The sequence below is a fragment of the Pristis pectinata genome, chromosome 10, assembly GCF_009764475.1.
Source record: "Pristis pectinata isolate sPriPec2 chromosome 10, sPriPec2.1.pri, whole genome shotgun sequence".
Taxonomy (NCBI): Eukaryota; Metazoa; Chordata; class Chondrichthyes; order Rhinopristiformes; family Pristidae; genus Pristis; species Pristis pectinata.
In genome coordinates, this window is record NC_067414.1 from 53,963,981 (window position 1) to 53,983,696 (window position 19,716).

Genomic DNA, 19,716 nt, shown 5'->3' on the forward strand with positions numbered 1-19,716 from the left:
GAAGCATGTGGCATAAAAAGGACATTGGATAACCATAAGGTGGAGATAAAAATGTAAGGCCATTGAAAAAGGGCTGGTAGTTGGAACCAGAGAGTTGCTCTGTAGAGAATGGATATGATGGGGCAAAGAGCTTGGGAGAAGGCCATAAATTGACTATATCTGCTGTGTTAAAGAATCCTTTGATTCTGCAAAAGTATCTCTGACATTTGGTGTTAATAGTGCCAGGTAGGTGCAAGTTGTTATTTCTGTAATTGTTTGGTTAAATCAGTTAGTGAGTGCAATATGCCTTGGGTAAGAGCTTGATGCATTGTAATTACTGAATATTGCAACAGAAGCACTAACTTTCAAGACATTCTACAATAATGCATAATTTAGAAATGCACAGTAATATTAGACCATCAGCATTAAGATATCCACAGATAATTTGAATGTGATACTGACTTTTTGAGGATGTGACAAAGCACCTTGATGAAGGTCAAACAGTGGTTGTGGTGTACATGGATTTCAGTAAGGCATTTGATAAGGTTTCTCATGGAAGGCTCATTCAGAAAGTCAGGAGGCATGGGATCCAGGGAAGCTTGGCTGTGTGGATTCAGAATTGGCTCACTCATAGAAGCCAGAGGGTGGTTGTAGATGGAATGCATTCTGACCGGAGGTCAGTGACTAGTGGTGTTCAGTAGGGATCTGTTGTGGGACCCATGCTTTTTGTGATTTTTATAAATGACTTGGATGAGGATGTGGAAGGGTGGGGTTAGTAAGTTTTCAGATGACACAAAGGTTGGCAGTGTTGTGGATAGTGTAGAAGGTTGCTGTAGATTACAACAGGACATTTACAGGATGCAGAGTTTGGGCTGAGAAGTGGCAGATGGAGTTCAACCCGGAAAAGTATGAAGTGATACACCTTGGAAGATCAAATTTGAAGGCAGAATACAAGGTTAATGGCAGGACTCTTAGCAGTATGGAGGAACAGAGGGATCTTGGGGTCTACGTCCATAAATCGCTCAAGGTTGCCGTGCAGGTTGATAGGATTGTTAAGAAGGCTTATGGAATGTTGGCCTTCATTAGTCGGGGTATTGAGTTCAAGAGCTGCCAGGTAATGTTGCAACTCTATAAAACTCTGGTTAAACCATACTTGGAGTATTGTGTTCAGTTCTGGTTGCCTCATTACAGGAAGGATGTGGAAGCTTTAGAGAGGGCACAGAGGAGATTTACCAGGATGCTGCCTGGATTGGAGAGCATGTCCTATGAGGATAGGTTGAGCGAGCTAGGGCTTTTCTCTTTGGAGCAAAGGAGGATGAGAGGTGACTTATCTCTATCAAGAGGCATAACTTGATAGAGATGTACAAGAGGCATAGATTGAGTGGACAGTCAGAGACTATTTCCCAGGGCGAAAATGGCTCACATGAAGGGGACATAATTTTAAGATGATTGGAGGAAGGTATGGGGGGATGTCAGAGGCAAGTTCTTTTTAACAGAGTGGTGGGTGTGTGGAACGCACTGCTGACAGAGGTGGTGGAGGCAGATGCATTAGGGACATTTAAGAGACTCTTATAGCCACATGAATGATAGAAAAATGGAGGGCTATGTGGGAGGGAAGGGTTAGGTTGATCTCAGAGCAGGATAAAATGTCGGCACAACATTGTGGGCCGAAGGGCCTGTACTGTGCTGTAATGCTCTATGTTCTAATGAGTGTGGGGTGGAGGGAGACGTGCAAAGAGTAAAAAGAAAATTACAAAGACATAAGCAGTTATCAGTTTAGCATATTAATTTAATCGGTTTTTTCTAAGTACAGTAAAAAAATATTGAGTGGTTATGTAAAGTGAAAGCTTGGTTGATCGGTTGAGTATTTCATACATTCTTTCCATGTCATTTTATTGTAAAGAAAAATCTGAAAACTAATATGGTGATTTTATGAACTTCGACTTATTTTGTGTTCACCCAGAATAAGGGCAGACTTTTATGTTGAGGTACCACCTTTCTTCTATCAGAAATGCAATCAATTATTTGTTTAATTGTGATTGAACTTTGAGCTGTTAATATGCATTTTGAGTTTTGCACATGAAGAGGTTATTGAGTCGACAATGCAAGTTGTTTTAAACTGATATTTTGAGAACAAAATTAGATTAGTGAATGGATGTTTGATAAATAAGTAGAGGAAACATTATCCAGGTTTAAAAAGATAACACCTGCAGTTACTACTTTTAATCTATTATAAGATAAATCAAGCTGTGATAAACAGGCAGTAATGTTTAAAGGGCAATAAATAATACAAGTAACTGGTGTTTACATCACTCATAAACCATCTGAATGAAGCTATATCAAGAAAACTAACTAAAGGAATCTTGACAAGCGTTAAGCAATTGTTTTGATAAGGTAAGAGCATTAACATAAGAATACTTATTTCCTGAAGTAAAATAGTGGTAACTTTTTGACTGCAAAATGGTCAGCTAGTTGTACTTTTGAGCCAGCAGCAGTTAATGAGGCCTGCCCAAAACTGGGTGCTTCAGTATATTTATGGAAAGTTGCTGATGCTTACTAATTGACCACAGAGAGTGTACCCGTCTTAAAATGGCCATCTAAAATCTAGTCTTGGAAGGAGGTTGGTGAGGTAATGGAGAGGAGAAAAGGAGTTGCGATGGAGAAAAGGTGAGAATGTGGTTGGTGGAATGGAGTGGTCTATGGTAATGTCCTCTGTTTCTCCCATCCCTGGTTCTGCATACAGTTTAAAATACTTTGAAAATTTCACTTAAGAACTGATTTTAAATGGTTAAGAACCTCAACAAATTGGGCAGAGCATGCAGACTCATTATCCAGAGATTTAAGTCTGTGTGGAGAATCAGGAATTGACATGAGAACTCACTTGAAAATATGCAAGGGATCCATATGCTTTAGATCATCTGTTGAATATATGCACTGTAATATGGTAGTGGATGTATTTCACTTGACTGTGGTGTGGAAGACATCAGTGTTTTCTTTCATTGAATTGTAATCGGTGCAGTAGAGTCCAGTTTCTACCCTAGTAATTCTTCAGTTTGGTTATGGTTATTCATTTAGTAGATTCTGGCTGTACGTTGGAGATTCATCATCTGTGCACTACATAAACATAAATGGCAATTTCTTTATCCCTTGCATTAACTTGAAATGACTCCTGAGCAACAGAAGTACCTAACTTTGCATTTGAGTTTAATATACAAGAAGCACCCCATGACTTATGATCAGCTGCTACAACATTGGGCAAGATCAAAGTTTACTTATTGCTACTACTTAATATAATTTCATTTACCACATGAATGTATTTTGCTTGTATTCAAATCTGATAAGAAATCCAACGTTTGCTGGCTTATTTTTCGTTGACATACAGAAGTGAGTGTTGCATATGTAATTGGTCCATCAATATTTGTAAGGCTAACAATGATGAATACTAATTGAGAACACTCCTGTGTTAGCATCTTGCCATTTGAATCTATTGGCCAAATAAACAATGTGTGTTAATTTGTGATAACCATACCAGTTTGTCTTGTTTTCACATCTAAGTTTAGTCCATTGTAATCAGGCAATTACTTCAGTGATGTGATATATCCATGTATTACAAAAAAAAAATCAATACCAGAATCTGTTTACAAAAGTAAAATATTTATTAATCACTGTTCAGAATCCAAATACACGAGGCAGAAAAGTGATAATTCCTGAATGCATTTTTTCATTAGCTTATTTTCATAACCCTTCATCTTGTATCTTTTGTGATCTGAAGTGGACTTGTAGTCTGGAAAAATATTTACAGTTCATCTTTAAATTTTAAAATCACCATTTATTTGTTGCAGTAGTCCATTTAAGATTGAAACATTAAACTCAATTAGACACAGGTGCCTTCAACTTTAATAACAAAGTTAACAGTATTTAGTTTTAAAAATCACCAGTGCTCATACCTTTTACCAAAGTTGGTTAACAACCAATGTAGAAGTGAGGAGAAATATTGAAACATTGTTTTCTCTTTTCAGTGTCTTAAGGAAATGAAAGAATTCTAAACAAGTTGCTGTTTACAATAACAGTTTGGGAGTTGCTCATTTTTACGTAGTATTTTGACAAGTATTTAAAGTAATGGGGAGAGATGCTAATGTCTCTTGCTTTTATTTCTGATTTGTGCTGATTTAGTTTTGCTCACTTTGTGCAGAATTTTGTTTCCTAAAAGGCAGGGGAAAGAGGTGTTGTATGAATGCTGGGGGGGGGCGGTGGAGAGAAATAAACTGTACCTAGTTTTAAATAAATTCAGTGTTTTCACTTACCTGTTCTCTTTGCTTCTATTTTCTTCACACTTGTATTTATTCTCATTTAGCTTTTTTAACAAACTGGAAGTAAAACACTATATTTTATAAAATAGTACTGTCTAAAATGGGACAGTTTTCAAAGGCTCAAGTTTGAACGATACCGCCAGTGGCATGAGGTATCTCTAAGATCCATTCATTTTGACTTTTAAAGTGGTTTTCTTGGTAGCATATCTCAGCAAAATAACAGTGATACATTAGTTCTGAATTTGCAATTTCAATGAAGCAGTATCAAACACTTGGATCTTTACGCTCATGTACGTTTGTGGAAATCCCTATTTAAGCAGTCAGTTAATCACCCAAAGAATGTTATTTGGAGTGTGCAAGTGATGTAACAGTTTGACAAACAGATTAGTATAAATTTATGATTTGAGGCTAATTATTTCTTGATAGTTAACTTCTAAAGCGTTACATTAGCTGGGTTGAAATAGAATGATAATGCTTTCATTTTTAAAATATCTATTAATAAACTATGATTACTGATATAAACCAGGCAGTAAACAGTACACATTGGCCCAGATCATGCTCCTTATCAGCCAGTGATTTTGAAGAGAACAGGTGGCTTGTAGTATAACATGATGAGTACATTCCTGATTTTTTTTCCATCTTTGCACTACAGTAGAAATGTGAACTCTATTGGAGCTTGGGCTCTAGCATGTCTAATCTCCACACAGACTATAATGATTTGAAATAGAGTAATACCTTCCATCCTAAATGGAAATAATGAGTAAGGTATGGATTCCATTTATGATTTGATCCTTAGCCTCCATATATGTCAACCATTTGTTACCAGGTCAAAGCAACTACACATCATTGCTTGTTAGTTTTAGCTGCACGTTTTCCCATATACTTGTAGCTTTATATAATGACTACCATCCTCATTAACAGACATAACAACATCTACTTGTGAGTAGAGTAAGAACTTAAGGATTTGAATATTCAGCCAAAACTTCATGGGACACTAAAAATAAAATCAATTTGTATTAAGTTACATTGCAAATATTAGAAGCATTAATCCTTCAGCACAACTGTTGACTATTACAGTACCAATGGAAAAATACTGTACACCTACCTCTATTCAATTGCCTAGTTTTCATAATAGCTAATTTGAATAAAATCTTTTGAAAAGTCATTTACTGCATGTCAGTTAAGTACTTTTGATAGATATACACCCTATTTTCTACGATATAAAAATCAATCTCAAATCTGCTTGAAATAATTTGACTAAAATGTTTAACAATCTGTAGACCATCAAGCAACTCGAATAGTTATGAAGATTCACCTACTGTTTGCAAAATTTAATCCTTTAATTACCAACAGATCAGAAGATGTTTAAACGATCTGGCGCTCCGGGGGCACTGGAGCAAACAGTGACTTCTCAAAATGTCCAAACTAAAACAACTATTATAAATGTAACGTTTTCTTCCATTCTACATTCTATTTAACATATTAACTTTTTCCTTGCTGTATGACTGATCCTATACTTGAAAGTTAAATAATCTCAGCATCTTTAGGCGAGCACCAGACCTTAGTTCTTTTTGAAGTCAAATGACCTGTCTGAAAGCACTTGCAGCTCTGATAAATCAATATGACTTGATACTGATAACTACCATTGCCAAGCATTCTGCCGTGAAGTAAACAAGCACAATGGCTGTAGAAATTACCTGGTCTTACTAAATCTAATAAGATTAGCTCTTGTTGCTCCCTGCAAAGTTGTCTCGTATTTAGGATGGATGTGTTTTGGTATGACTTTGTTGCATGGTGTTTAGGGTTCTTAAACTTAAGAAAGTTGTATCACTAAACAACAGTGGCTTTTGTCACCCTAAGATGATAAATATATTTCACTGACAATCATAGAAGGCTCTTGCCACACAGCTTTGAAATTAATCTATCAAAGGATCATCATCATCATCATCTTGTAGTTGAAGACGCGCAAATGCACGGCGAGGTGATGCTCGTTTTTTCAGTAGTATTATGAGGCAGGACAATGTAATCAATATCATTAAGGAGCCAATCACAATTCCAATCACATCAGGTAGGCCCACACATGACTCACTGGCCAGTAAGCATCGCACGTTTCTGAAAGTTCCATTGTTGGGCTCCTCCTTCAGTCCAAGGATGTGGCACATCAGTGGATAGACATCAATACTGTTGATGGATTCCATTTTATAAGCTTTTTGAAATACTGGTCCATAAGCCACCAGAAGGGGATGCATGCTCGGTAAAGCATTATCATAACCATGGTCACCCACTGATGAAAAATGCAAGATATAATTCACATTTATTTTTCATTCCATTGAGAACAAGTTGAAATATTAATAAACATGCTTCAGTGCAGGAATTTCATAGAATTTACTGTTAACTTAGCACAATGTCTACCTTGTGTTGACGCTGCTTTTGCCCCCTCCCCCCCCATCTGCTTTGCCTAACACCATCAATACTTCCTTTGTGTACACCCCGTCAATGCATTAATGCTAGTCGCTTCTGTTAACCCACGTTATAGTGAATTCCACATTCTTGTCACTTAGTAGAAGTTTCCCTTGGTCTGTAATTACTATAAAAAAAAATTCTTATTTCATCACCTCTAGTTTATAATTTGGCATCCCCAGCCCAAAAGGAGGAACCACCTCTAAGTGTGCTTTAAATTTGAAAGTTCTCTATTAGATGATCTTTCTGGCTTTGTGTTTATAGAAGATAACCCCACCTTGTTCAGCAGGGCTGCTGTACCTACCCCAAAGATGGTCTCAGTCACTCCTTGACTCTGCCACAATCACAAGCCTCCCAGTGCACTCTCCTACCATGTGTTTTCACTCACTCCCTCCCATGATGGCCTCTCCACTCCAAAACCAAAGTCTATTACTTCCTAACCCAAAGGCCTGGCAGCAATTCCAATGGTCACAAGATTACAAGACAGAAGTAGGCCATTCGGCCCATCGAATCTGCTCCATGAGCTAAACTAAAACTATTCCTATCTAGTCCCAATTTCCGGCCTTATCCCCATATCCCTTGATACCATGGCTAATTAGATACCTATCATTCTCCTCCTTAAACGCCCCCTATGATTGGGCCTCCACTGCTGTATGTGGCAAAGAATTCCATAAATTCACTACCCTCTGGCTAAAGAAATTTTTCCTCATTTCTGTTTTAAACTGGTACCCTCTGATTCTAAAACTGTGTGCCCTCTAGTCCTGGACTCACCCACCAAGGGAAACAGCTTAGCCACATCTACTCTGTTCAGTCCTTTCAACATTCTAAATGTTTCTATGAGGTCCCCTCTCATTCTTCTGTACTCCAGTGAGTACAGTCCAAGAGCCGACAAACGCTCATCATATGTATGCCCTTTCATTCCAGGAATCATCCTCGTAAATCTTTTCTGAACCCTCTCCAACATCTACATCCTTCCTAAGATTTGGGGCCCAAAACTGCACGCAGTATTCCAAATGAGGCCTCACCAGTGCCCCATAGAGCCTCATCAACACTTTCTTACTTTTATACATTATACCTCTCAAAATGAATGCCAACGTAGCATTCGCTTTTTTTTTACCGCCGATCTGACCTGGTGGTTAACCTTTAAGGTATCCTGCACGAGGACCCCCAAGTCCCTTTGCACTTCTGTACTTTAAATTTTCTCCTCATCTAGATAATAATCTGCTCGTTTGTTTCTTTTTCCAAAGTGTACAACCGCACATTTCTCAACACTGAATCTCATCTGCCATTTCTTTGCCCATGCTCCTAAACTGTCTAAGTCTCTCTGCAACTTTCCTATTTCTTCAATACTCCCTACTCCTCCACCTATCTTGGTGTCGTCTGCAAACTTAGCCACAAAACCATTTACTCCATAATCCAAATCATCGACATACAATGTAAAAAGAAGCGGCCCCAACACCGACCCCTGCGGAACACCACTGGTAACTGGTAGCCAACCAGAACAGGATCCCTTATTCCCACCTTTGCTTTCTGCCTACCAGCCAATGCTCCACCCATTCTAATATCCTACCTGTAATTCCATGAGCTCTCATCTTATTAATCAGCCTCTTGTGCGGCACCTTGTCGAAGGCCTTTTGAAAGTCTAAATACACAACATACACAGCCTCTCCCTTATCCACCCTACCTGAGATTTCCTCAAAAAACTCCAATAGGTTGGTCAGGCAGGATCTTCCCTTCATGAAACCATGCTGGCTTGGACCTATCTTGCCTTGCACCTCTAGGTATTCCATAACCTCATCCTTGAGGATCGATTCCAATAACTTTCCAACTACCGATGTCAGACTAATAGGTCTGTAATTTCCTTCATACTGCCTCCCACCTTTCTTATACAGCGGAACTACATTTCCAACCCTCTAGTCCTCCAGAACCATGCCGGAGTCTATTGATACCTGGAAAATTATCACCAATGCCTCCGCAATCTCTAAAGCCACCTTCTTCAGAACCCGAGGGTGCACTTTATCTGGTCTGGGAGACTTATCTGTCTTTAGTCCATTTAGCTTCCTGAGCACCTTCTCTCTAGTAATCTTGACTGAACTCAGTTCTATCCCCAAGACCCCTGACTATCAGGTATATTGCTGATGTCCTCGACAGTGAAGACCGCTGCAAAATACTCATTTAGTTCCTCTGCCATCTCTTTGTTATCCATTATAATCTCTACCACACTGTTTTCAATTGGTCCTTTATCAACCTGTGTCTCTCTTTTACTCTTCATATATTTAAAAATAACTTAGTATCCTTTTGAATGTTATCTGCCACCTTCCTTTCATAATTCATCTTTTCTTTCCTAATGACTTTCTTAATTTCTTTCTGTAAGTTTTTAAAAGTTTCCCAGTCTTCTGTTTTCCCACTAATTTTTGCTTCCTTGTATGCCCTCCCTTTTACTTTTATTTTAGCCTTAACCTCTCTTGTTATCCACATTTGTGCCATTTTTCCATTCATAACCATTTTTCTTGGAATATATCTGTCCTGCATTTTTCTTGTTTCTTGTAGAAATTCCATCCATTTCTCTTCTGCCTTCCCTCCAACTAGCTTACTTTTCCAATCAATTTGGGCCAGCTCCTCTCTCATACCACTGTAATTTCCTCTGTTCCACTGAAATATTGACACACCTGCTATCAGCTTCTCCTTTTCAAATTTGAAACTGAACTCAATCATATTGTGATACTAGTTCCTAATGGTTCCTTTACCTTTAGTTCCCTAATAACCTCTGGTTCGTTACACAGCACGCAATCCAAAACAGCCGATCCCCTGGTGGGCTCATCAACAAGTTGCTCCAAAAAGCCATCCCGTAGACATTCCACAAACTCGCTCTCCTGAGATCCACAGCCTTCCTGGCTTTCCCAATCCACCTTCATGTAAAAATCCCCCATAATTATCTTGACGTTGTCTCTCTGACACGCTTTTTCTATTTCTAACTGTAACTTATAGTCCACATCCTGGCTGTTGTTAGGGGGCCTATATATAACTGCTATTATTGTCCTTTTACCCTTGCCATTTCTTAACTGCACCCATAAGGATTCTACTTCTTCTGACCCTATGTCCCTTCTTTCTATTGATTTTATATCATTGTTCATCATCAGGGCCACACCACCCACTCTGCCTACCCGTCTATCTTTCCTATACACTGTGTACCCTTGGACATTCAGTTCCCAATCACATCTGTCATTAAGCCATGAGTCGGTGATTGCCACAATGTCATATTTTTTAATCTGTAGCTGCGCCACTAGGTCATTCACTTTATTTCTAATGCTCCGTGCATTTAAATATAGTACATTTAGACCAGTATCTGCTACTGATTTCACTGTATTTCTATTGTTTGGCAAATTATCCTGTCTTTTCACCTGCCTGTCCTTCTTACCATCTTCACTGCACACTGTCTTGATCTTGTTCCTATATACCTCTTCCTCTATCCTAACATCCTGGTTTCCTTCCCCCTGCCAAGTTAGTTTAAACACTCCCCAACAACTATATTAAACATTCCCGCCAGGATATTGGACCCCTTGGAGTTCAGGTGTAACCCATCCTTTGCTGTGGTTCGTGCCACCTTTTGTTTTTACCCAGAGCCAGTTTGTTTGTACAATCAATGCTGCATAATGTTAAAACGTTATACTTCCCTGATCTATGATAAGGGTACTGAAAGCAGCATCAGCTCCCACTGAAGTAAGTTTGCAATACTTAAAATGCAGGTCTATTAGTTGAAGGTGAGAGGCTAGGTCAAATTTCTTCACTGTGGAATCTGCAGATCCTGAGATTTTTGGGTTTTAATTTACAAGCATTTGAAAATTGTAACATTTTGACATGTTAAAATTAAAATAGTGCCAAAGAAAAATAAATTATACTGGTAAGTATATTTTAAAAAATTAAATTATCTTCCAAGGCACCGAAAAAGATCAAGTTGTAGCGGTTGCTACCGCGGAATAAAACAAGACTCACTCGGAGGATTGCCAAACAGAACTGTTTTTTTTTCCCGCCTTGCGCGGGCCCTTTAAGGGAGAAAACTCCCGCCCAAAAAACCGGCAATGACGCAAGTCCTACGTCATCAGGATTTTCCCGCGCGCGGGTTCTCCCCGTTGCTCGGAAAGACGAGGCCCGCCGCCATCTTGGGCCTCGTCGCTCCGACACCGCGCGACCCGACTGCCGAGCCAGTTCGCCCGACTAGACGGTGAGTCGCCACACAACCCCCCCCAGAACCGGCGAGACAGTCCCCAAGGTCCGTGGGCTGTGCCAGCTGCCGCTTAGGGGGGCGGCCTCTGCGTCGCGGCGTGGCAACCTCGACAGGCTGTTGCAGATCCAAATGGGCCGGTTTGAGGCAGTCCGCCGTGAAAACCTGTTCCCTGCCTCCAATGTCCAAAATAAAAGTGGATCCGTTATTCCGTATGACTCGGAACGGTCCCTCATATGGTCGTTGCAATGGCGCCCGAGGTGTGCCCCTGCGAACGAAAACAAACTTACAGTCCCGTAGTTCCTTGGGCTGGCAGGATGGGGCTTGACCGTGCCATGAGGTGGGAATCGGGGCCAAGGCGCCAAGCTTCTCGCGCAGTCTTTGTAGGACTGCTGGGGGTTGTTCCCCTTGGTCCCGAAGGGCAGGTATGAAATCCCCGGGGACAACTAGTGGCGCCCCGTATACAAGCTCAGCTGACGAAGTGCGGAGGTCTTCTTTGGGGGCAGTGCGTATGCCGAGCAGGACCCAAGGCAGCTCATCAACCCAGTTAGGACCCTTCAGGCGGGCCATCAAGGCCGATTTTAGATGGCGGTGAAAACGTTCCACCAACCCGTTTGATTGAGGATGGTAGGCCGTGGTGGTGTGCAGCTGCGTCCCTAGCAGGTTCGCTAATGCAGCCCAGAGACTGGAAGTGAATTGGGTGCCTCTGTCTGAAGTGATGTGGGCCGGAACGCCAAAACGTGAGACTCAAGTTGTGAGCAGCGCTCGGGCGCAGGAATCAGTTGTGATGTCAGTCAGGGGGGTTGCCTCAGGCCACCTCGTGAACCGGTCCACGATAGTAAGGAGGTACCGGGCTCCTCTTGAAACCGGCAGAGGGCCCACGAGGTCGACGTGTATGTGGTCGAACCTCCTACGGGTAGGCTCGAACTGCTGTGGTGGGACCTTGGTGTGTCGCTGGATTTTTGACGTCTGGCAGTGCAGACAAGTCCTGGCCCACTCACTGACCTGTTTGCGCAGGCCATGCCAGACAAACTTGCTGGCGACCAGTCGGACAGTAGATCTGATGGACGGGTGCGCCAACCCATGTACCGAGTCAAAAACGCGTCTCCGCCAGGCTGCAGGGACTATAGGGCGGGGCTGACCAGTCGCAACGTCGCAAAGTAGGGTCCGCTGACCTGGACCAACCAAGAAATCTCGGAGCTGTAGACCCGAGACTGCAGTTCTGTAGCTGGGCAGTTTGTCGTCGGCTTGCTGTGCTTCAGCCAGGGCCGTGTAGTCGACACCCAAGGATAGGTTGTGGATGGTTGGTCTGGAAAGTGCATCAGCAACAACATTATCCTTTCCGGAGACATGTTGGATGTCAGTTGTGAACTCGGAAATGTAGGATAATTGTCTCTGCTGACGAGCTGACCAGGGATCGGAGACTTTGGAGAAGGCAAAGGACAGAGGCTTATGATCGGTGAAAGCGGTGAAAGGCCTGCCTTCTAGAAAGTATCGGAAATGCCGGACCGCCAGATACAGCGCTAGAAGTTCCCGATCAAAAGCGCTGTACTTCAGTTCGGGCGGTCTAAGGTGCTTGCTGAAAAATGCCAAGGGTTGCCAGCGGCCTTCGAGTAGCTGTTCCAGTACCCCACCCACCGCGGGGTTGGACGCATCTACCGTGAGGGCAGTCGGGACGTCAGTCCTGGGGTGTACCAGCATCGTGGCATCTGCCAGGGCGTCTTTGGCCTTAACGAAAGCAGCCGCAGCCTCGTCAGTCCAGATGATGTCCTTGCCCTTACCAGCCAGCAGCAAGAACAGAGGGCACATGATACGGGCTGCTGCAGGGATGAAACGATGGTAAAAGTTGACCATCCCAAGGAATTCCTGTAGGCCTTTGTCGGGGCGGGCAAAATGGTGGATAGCATCCACCTTGGCGGGTAGGGGTGTTGCCCCGTCGCTGGTGATTTTGTGGCCGAGGAAATCGATAGAGTCAAGTCTGAATTGGCACTTGGACGGGTTAATCGTGAGGCCGAAATCGCGGAGGCGGGAATACAGCTGGCGGAGGTGGGAAAGGTGTTCCTGGCGGTTACAGCTGGCGATCAGTATGTCATCCAAGTAAATGAACACGAAGTCCAGGTCTCGGCCTACCGCGTCCATCAGCCGCTGGAAGGTCTGCGCGGCGTTCTTAAGGCCGAACGGCATCCGAAGGAATTCGAACAGGCCGAATGGGGTGATAATCGCAGTTTTGGGGACGTCATCCGGATGGACCGGGATTTGGTGGTATCCTCTAATGAGGACCACTTTGGAAAAGATGCGGGCCCCGTGTAAGTTCGCTGCGAAGTCCTGGATGTGAGGGATGGGATAGCGGTCCGGGGTGGTGGCGTCATTCAGCCTGCGGTAGTCGCCGCAGGGCCTCCACCCTCCGGTGGCTTTGGGGACCATGTGCAGGGGGGAGGCCCAGGGGCTGTCTGACCTGCGAACAATCCCCAGCTCCTCCATGTGACGGAACTCTTCCTTTGCCAGGCGGAGCTTGTCTGGAGGTAATCGCCGTGCTCGGGCATGAAGGGGTGGCCCTGTGGTAACGATGTGGTGTCGTACCCCATGTGTGGGCCTAGAATTTGTAAACGAAGGTGCCAAAATCGATGGGAATTCGGCTAGGAGCTTGGCGAAATCGTCGCCAGAAAGGGAAATGGAATCCAGGCGCGGGGCTGGTGGGCTGATTTCTCCCAGGGGATAGGTCCGGAGAGTGCTAGAGTGAACTAACCGCTTCCTTCGCAGGTCGACTAACAGGTTGTGGGCCCAAAGGAAATCGGCTCCTAGGAGTGGTCGGGCGACGGTGGCAAGGGTAAAGGTCCAGGTAAAACGGCTGCCGCCAAAGTGTAATTGAAGGGTACGGGTGCCGAAAGACCGTATCGTTGTACCGTTGGCGGCATTGAGTAGAGGACCTGGTGGCCTGTCACGAGTGTCGCGGCCTGTCGGGGGCAAAATACTGACCTCCGCTCCAGTATCAACGAGGAAACACCGTCCAGATTTCTTGTCCTGAACGAAGAGGAGGCTCTGTCGGCAGCCAGCCGCCGTAGCCATCAGCGGCGGCTGGCCCTGGCGTTTCCCTGAAACTTGCAGGGTGGGCGGCATCGACGGGCCTCCGCACCCCACCTCTGATGGTAGAAGCACAGCTGGTCACCCGTGTCGTCGTCTGCGTTCCTGGGGCGTGGCTGCTCGGTTGCTGGGGCCGGGCGAGGCGGGCGTTGGGCTCACGGCCTGGTGATTTGACTGACGGATGAACCGCTCTCGCGCTTGGCCCTCCACAGGACATCTGCCCGGGCGGCCACCTCACGGGGGTTGCTGAAGTCGGCGTCAGCTAACAACAAGTGGATGTCATCGGGGAGCTGTTCGAGGAAGGCCTGTTCGAACATCAGGCATGGCTTGTGTCCCTCGGCCAATGCCAGCATCTCATTCATTAGGGCGGATGGGGATCTGTCCCCCAGGCCATCCAGATGAAGCAGGCGGGCGGCGCGCTCACGACGGGAGAGGCCGAAGGTCCGGATCAAAAGGTCTTTGAAAGCCGGGTACTTATCTTCCTCCGGAGGCAACTGGATGAAGTCTCCAACCTGGGCAGCTGTCTCTTGGTCCAGAGAGCTAACCACATGGTAGTACTTCGTGGAGTCGGAGGTGATCTGCCGAAGGTGGAATTGCGCTTCGGCCTGGTCAAACCAGACGCTGGGCCGAAGTGTCCAAAAGGTGGGCAGCTTGAGGGCCACTGCGTTGGCTGCTGCGCTGTCGTCCATTTCGCGGGTCCAAAAGCCATTTGGACCGTCGGGGTCACCAATGTAGCGGTTGCTACCGCGGAATAAAACAAGACTCACTCGGAGGATTGCCAAACAAAACTGTTTTTTTTCCCCGCCTTGCGCGGGCCCTTTAAGGGAGAAAACTCCCGCCCAAAAAACCGGCAATGACGTAAGTCCTACGTCATCAGGACTTACCCGCGTGCGGGTTCTCCCCGTCGCTTGGAAAGACGAGGCCCGCCGCCATCTTGGGCCTCGTCGCTCCGACACCGCGCGACCCGACTGCCGAGCCGGTTCGCCCGACTAGACGGTGAGTCGCCACAAAGTGTTAGATTAGTGTTAGCCACAATTGAAACTCACACTTTGCCTGTAGTGTGTACCTGATCCATAAAATGTTATGTTGAAAGCACTTGGACATCAAGGTAGCCTAATATCTTTGAGAAAAGCACGATACAACAGTGAGCCAGACATCTTTACCATAGACTTGGAATAGTTCAGCCCTAACTAACAAACAGGCAGACACAAATTGGTAGGACCTGGCATGTAACCTTAGATGGTTGATATCTCTGTGGCTACATCTCTCACTAACATTTTTTTGTTTTTTTTTCCTCTATAGTGTGTTTTCAGTGAGACCCTTGTATGAAATTGAAAATCTATATGGTCAGTCGTACTCTTTGATTTATCTACTTTCCTCCAGAAAACAAAACGTTTGCTTCAGTAATGAATAATTCTGCATGTCTGAATGATTATCCACATGCAATTATGAGAAAATAATTTTATTCTTGCATAGTAAAAGCTCCAATGAAAATCTACTTGCAGTTTCTGACCTTGACTGTTTCTTATGTTAATTAAAACAAGTGTTCAATTTAATTCTCTGCCTGATCCTACACAAGTTACTGATTTAATTATTGTATTTGAGGGTTTGATGCTCATTGGTTAGAACTTTTTATATACACAAATGAAACAAACTGAAACAACACCAGGATAAAATTCAATTCAGATTAGTTAATGGCAAGCAAATGTCAAAAAAGTCTTTTACATTCTGGACTTACATTGTGGGATTGTTCCATTCTGAACAATCGTCCATCCTTCATCAGCAACAAGGAGAATTGGTTGAATTCTTTTGTTGTGCTTGTAGTGGAAATGATCTGGGATATCTTCTTTCAAATAAACTTTCATATGATTATCGCAGTTTGACAGCAATTTATACACATAATTTACATCTGGTTAAAACAAAAAGAATGACATCTTTATGTAAAAACTAATCAAAATGAATTGAAATGAAGAAAAAAAATGAAACAATGTCAGAATGCTGATCAAGCCTGCCCAGTAATGAAAGGTATTGGCTGTTAAAATACAATCCAATATTTAGAGACTTAATTGATCTATTATAGTTTGAATAACTGTTGCTCAAGATTCTGACCCAGTAATGTAACCATCAGTCCAATTAAGGTTGCTTTAACTAGATACAAGTTATTAACAAGCTGGAGTAGAATTTCCACTTTGCCTGTTGTCAGTGGTTCTAGCATACATGACACCATTCTGAATTGCCACAAACAAGCAGTGTTTAAAAACTTTAAATTTTGCATTCAAAAGAAATTCTTTCTTTAAGAATGATATGGGGCTGTTTGATTAATAGAGCCAAAAATTGACTTAATCACAAATAACTGTCAAATTAAGTAATTTTAAATTACTGAAAATACGAACTTAAATATACAAAACAATTTTTCAATTTTGATGATCATACAATTACTTAGTACAATAAGGAAAAAACCACATTCAAAAGGTATCTTTGCTCTTCTTGCACCCAGAAATACAAGCATAATAGAGCACCTGCAAAAGAGCACAATTAAAATGAAAGCTCTCAATTGTGATTAATCGCCTCTGAAAGCTTCTGTATTTGACCCAAAATCTTTGAGATTTTCTTTTATAAGCAGGCAATGGAACTCTCACATCTGTCTAGAAATTTAATAGCATAACACTGATTAGAGTTATAGAGAGATACAGGTCCTTTGGCCCGAGTCCATGCTGACCATCGAACACCTATTTACACTAACCCTACATTAATCCCCACATTCCCCATTAATCCCCATTATTCTCCCCACATTCTCATCAACCCCCCCCCTCCCCAAGATTCTGCCACTCACCTGCACACTGGGGGCAATTTACAGTGGCCAATTAACTTACCAACCCCACACATCTTTGGAATGCAAGAAGAAACTGGACCTCCTAGAGGAAACTCACATGGTCACAGGGAGAAGGTGCAAACTCAACACAGACAGCATGAGCTCAGGATTAAACCTGGGTCTCTGGTGCTGTGAGGCAGTGACTCTACTAGCCGCACCATTCTGCTGCGCTTATTTTACCAAGTGTAAAATGCAATGACCATTTCAGAGTAATGTTGCAGTACTCTGGAAATTTGAGTCATCAATTGATGTCACTCACCATGCAACACTTTTTGGACTACTGTGTGGGAAATTAGTTTGCCCATGAAAAACTTCTCCTTTGTGCCCTTCCTCCCTCGAACAACTGTATCAAAGCCCTCAACCCACAAATCATACCCTCTCAACTTCATGATTGGCTATGGCCCCTAATTCCACACCCCTGCTCCAACAACCCTGATCCTCAGGCCAAACCCCCAGCTCAATCCTATGACGGATGACTGCCTCCTTCCCATTTCCCTAATCGCCAGCCCTTTCTGCCTCCCAGCTCCTCTAACTATGTCTTCATTTCCCAGACATACAATGTACCACACAAATGGAAAAGTATGTTGCTGATTCAGCTGCTCACTGAAGCATCAAAAGAGTCAATAGGCATCCCACATAAATATCATAAAGCACAACTCAACTGGTATGCTATAATTTCTAGGCTTTTATATTATCTTTACATGCTTGTGTGGACTGTGGACCACACAAATTCAGGTGGGTCTAGTCCCAATGGTACTGTTCCTTTATCTCAAAAATGTGTTTCCTATCAAATAGAACCTTTCTTTCCCACTTCATTCCACCATCCTGGTGTTTACCTCCACAACTTGCTTATCCCTATAGCAATCTTCTTCCCCAGGTCCTCTTCTTTAGCTCCTTGAACTGGCTTTCTCTAAACAGAACCTCTTGCTTGATGTGCCTTGCATTATTTTCCCCAAACATGGGCCATAATGACTTCCTCAAGCCAATTAAAGACGCTCCTCACACTGTCACTAGGTGGCTTACAATTCAGAGTTAAACACAGAACGTAGAACACTACAGCACAGTACGGGCCCTATGGCCCACAATGTTGTGCCGATATTTTATCCTGCTTCTACCCTTCCCTTCCACATAGCCCCCTATTTTTCTATCATTCATGTGTCTATCCAAGAGTCTCTTAAAAGTCCCTAATGTATCTGCCCCCACAACCTCTGCCAGCAGTGCATACTACGCACCCACCACTCTCTGTGTAAAAAACTTAGCCCTGACATCCCCCTTATACATTCCTCCAATCACCTTAAAATTATGTCCCCTCGTGTTAGCCATTGTCACCCTGGGAAAAAGTCTCTGACTATCTACTCGATCTATGCCTCTTATCATCTTGTACACCTCTATCAAGTAACCTCTCATCCTCCTTCTCTCCAAAGAGAAAAAGCCCTAGCACTGGTACCATAAATGCTCTCTGTCCTTTACTCTTCCCTTCCACATCACTCCTCTGGTCAACTTTCTCTCCATGATATCATGGTCAGCATTCTGGCTGACCTCTGACCCTATCCTCACTAGTATCATAAAGCTCTGTTCTTCCAGCATGCTCGGGATTTCCATGCTGGACAAGCAGATTTTCCAGACACTTTTAATTGACTTATTTTTAAGATGTTAAAACAGTAGAATAATAAATTGGCCAGTGAACCCTGTAAGGTTTAAGAGAATGCAGGAACCAGGCCCTGGTGAGCCAGTTGCCGAAGGATCAGGATTTCTGAGTGATTGGATAACAGATTATCAGAATTTTACTTCAGTAGGTACAAATACCAATCCCACAGGTAACTTTTTTAAAAAAAATGTTTCATATTCTCCATCTCACTTGGGGTTCCCTTTATTCCGTATATTATAAACTATTGTTTTGATCCTGTCCCCGACCTCCATCCTAGCCAGATGAGGTGCGGTTCAGTCCTGCACCAAGTCAAACAGAAATAAAAAGCTTGAAAGCAAAATATCTTTATTAGTCACATGTACACCAAAACACACAGTGAAATGCATCTTTTGCGTAGAGCGTTCTAGGGGCAGCCCGCAAGTGTCGCCACGCTTCTGGCGCCAACCTAGCATGCCCACAACTTTCTAACCTGTACGTATTTGGAACATAGGAGGAAACCGGAGCACCCAGAGGAAACCCACAGACATGGGGAGAACGTACAAACTCCTTACAGACAGCAGCTGGAATTGAACCCAGGTTGTTGGCCCTGTAATAGCGTTACTCTAACCGCTACACTACCATGCTTGCCCCATGACTCAAGGACAGCTTATATCCTGCAGACTCTTGAATGGATCTCTTGAACCATTCTCTCTCTTGAACAGACCTCGAATGCTAAAGATGAATTCTTGATCTCCCTGTCTACATTGTTGTGGCCCTTACACTTCATTCATTTACCTGTACTACATTTTCTCTGTAGCTGCAACACTATATTCTGCGTTCTGTTTTCTTTTACTACCTTGATGTACTTACGCATGGCAAGATCTGCTTGGACGGCACGCAAACAATTTTTTTTCCACTGATCTCAGTACACATGAGAATAATAAATCAATACCAGGTTGTCCAGGTACTTCTACCTCCTCCCTTATTTCTGGTGTGCATCGAACTCAAAATCTCGTTCAAAGGCTGAACCAGAGAGATCAGAAACTGAGAAATCTATATCAGAAGCATTCACTCAGGATATTGTCTGCAAACTCTCAAGTATTGGCAGGAGGTGGCAAGACCTCTTCCTTCCTTCTCTCCATTGAATTCACACTCTGATCAAATT

General features: G+C 43.3%; 1 protein-coding gene across 3 annotated transcripts in view; it reads right to left on the reverse strand.

Moving 5' to 3' along the window:
* Positions 1-2,586: 2,586 nt before the first annotated feature.
* enpp4 (ectonucleotide pyrophosphatase/phosphodiesterase 4) overlaps positions 2,587-19,716 on the reverse strand; it is a 72,372-nt gene continuing 55,242 nt past the window's right edge. For all 3 annotated transcript variants that reach the window (XM_052024139.1, XM_052024140.1, XM_052024138.1), the window contains 2 exons: positions 15,791-15,961; positions 2,587-6,573 (listed from right to left, as the gene is read on the reverse strand). In XM_052024139.1, the coding sequence (XP_051880099.1) occupies positions 6,206-6,573; positions 15,791-15,961 (539 nt within the window). In that variant the 3' untranslated portion in view covers positions 2,587-6,205. The remainder of the gene's footprint in view (positions 6,574-15,790; positions 15,962-19,716) is intronic.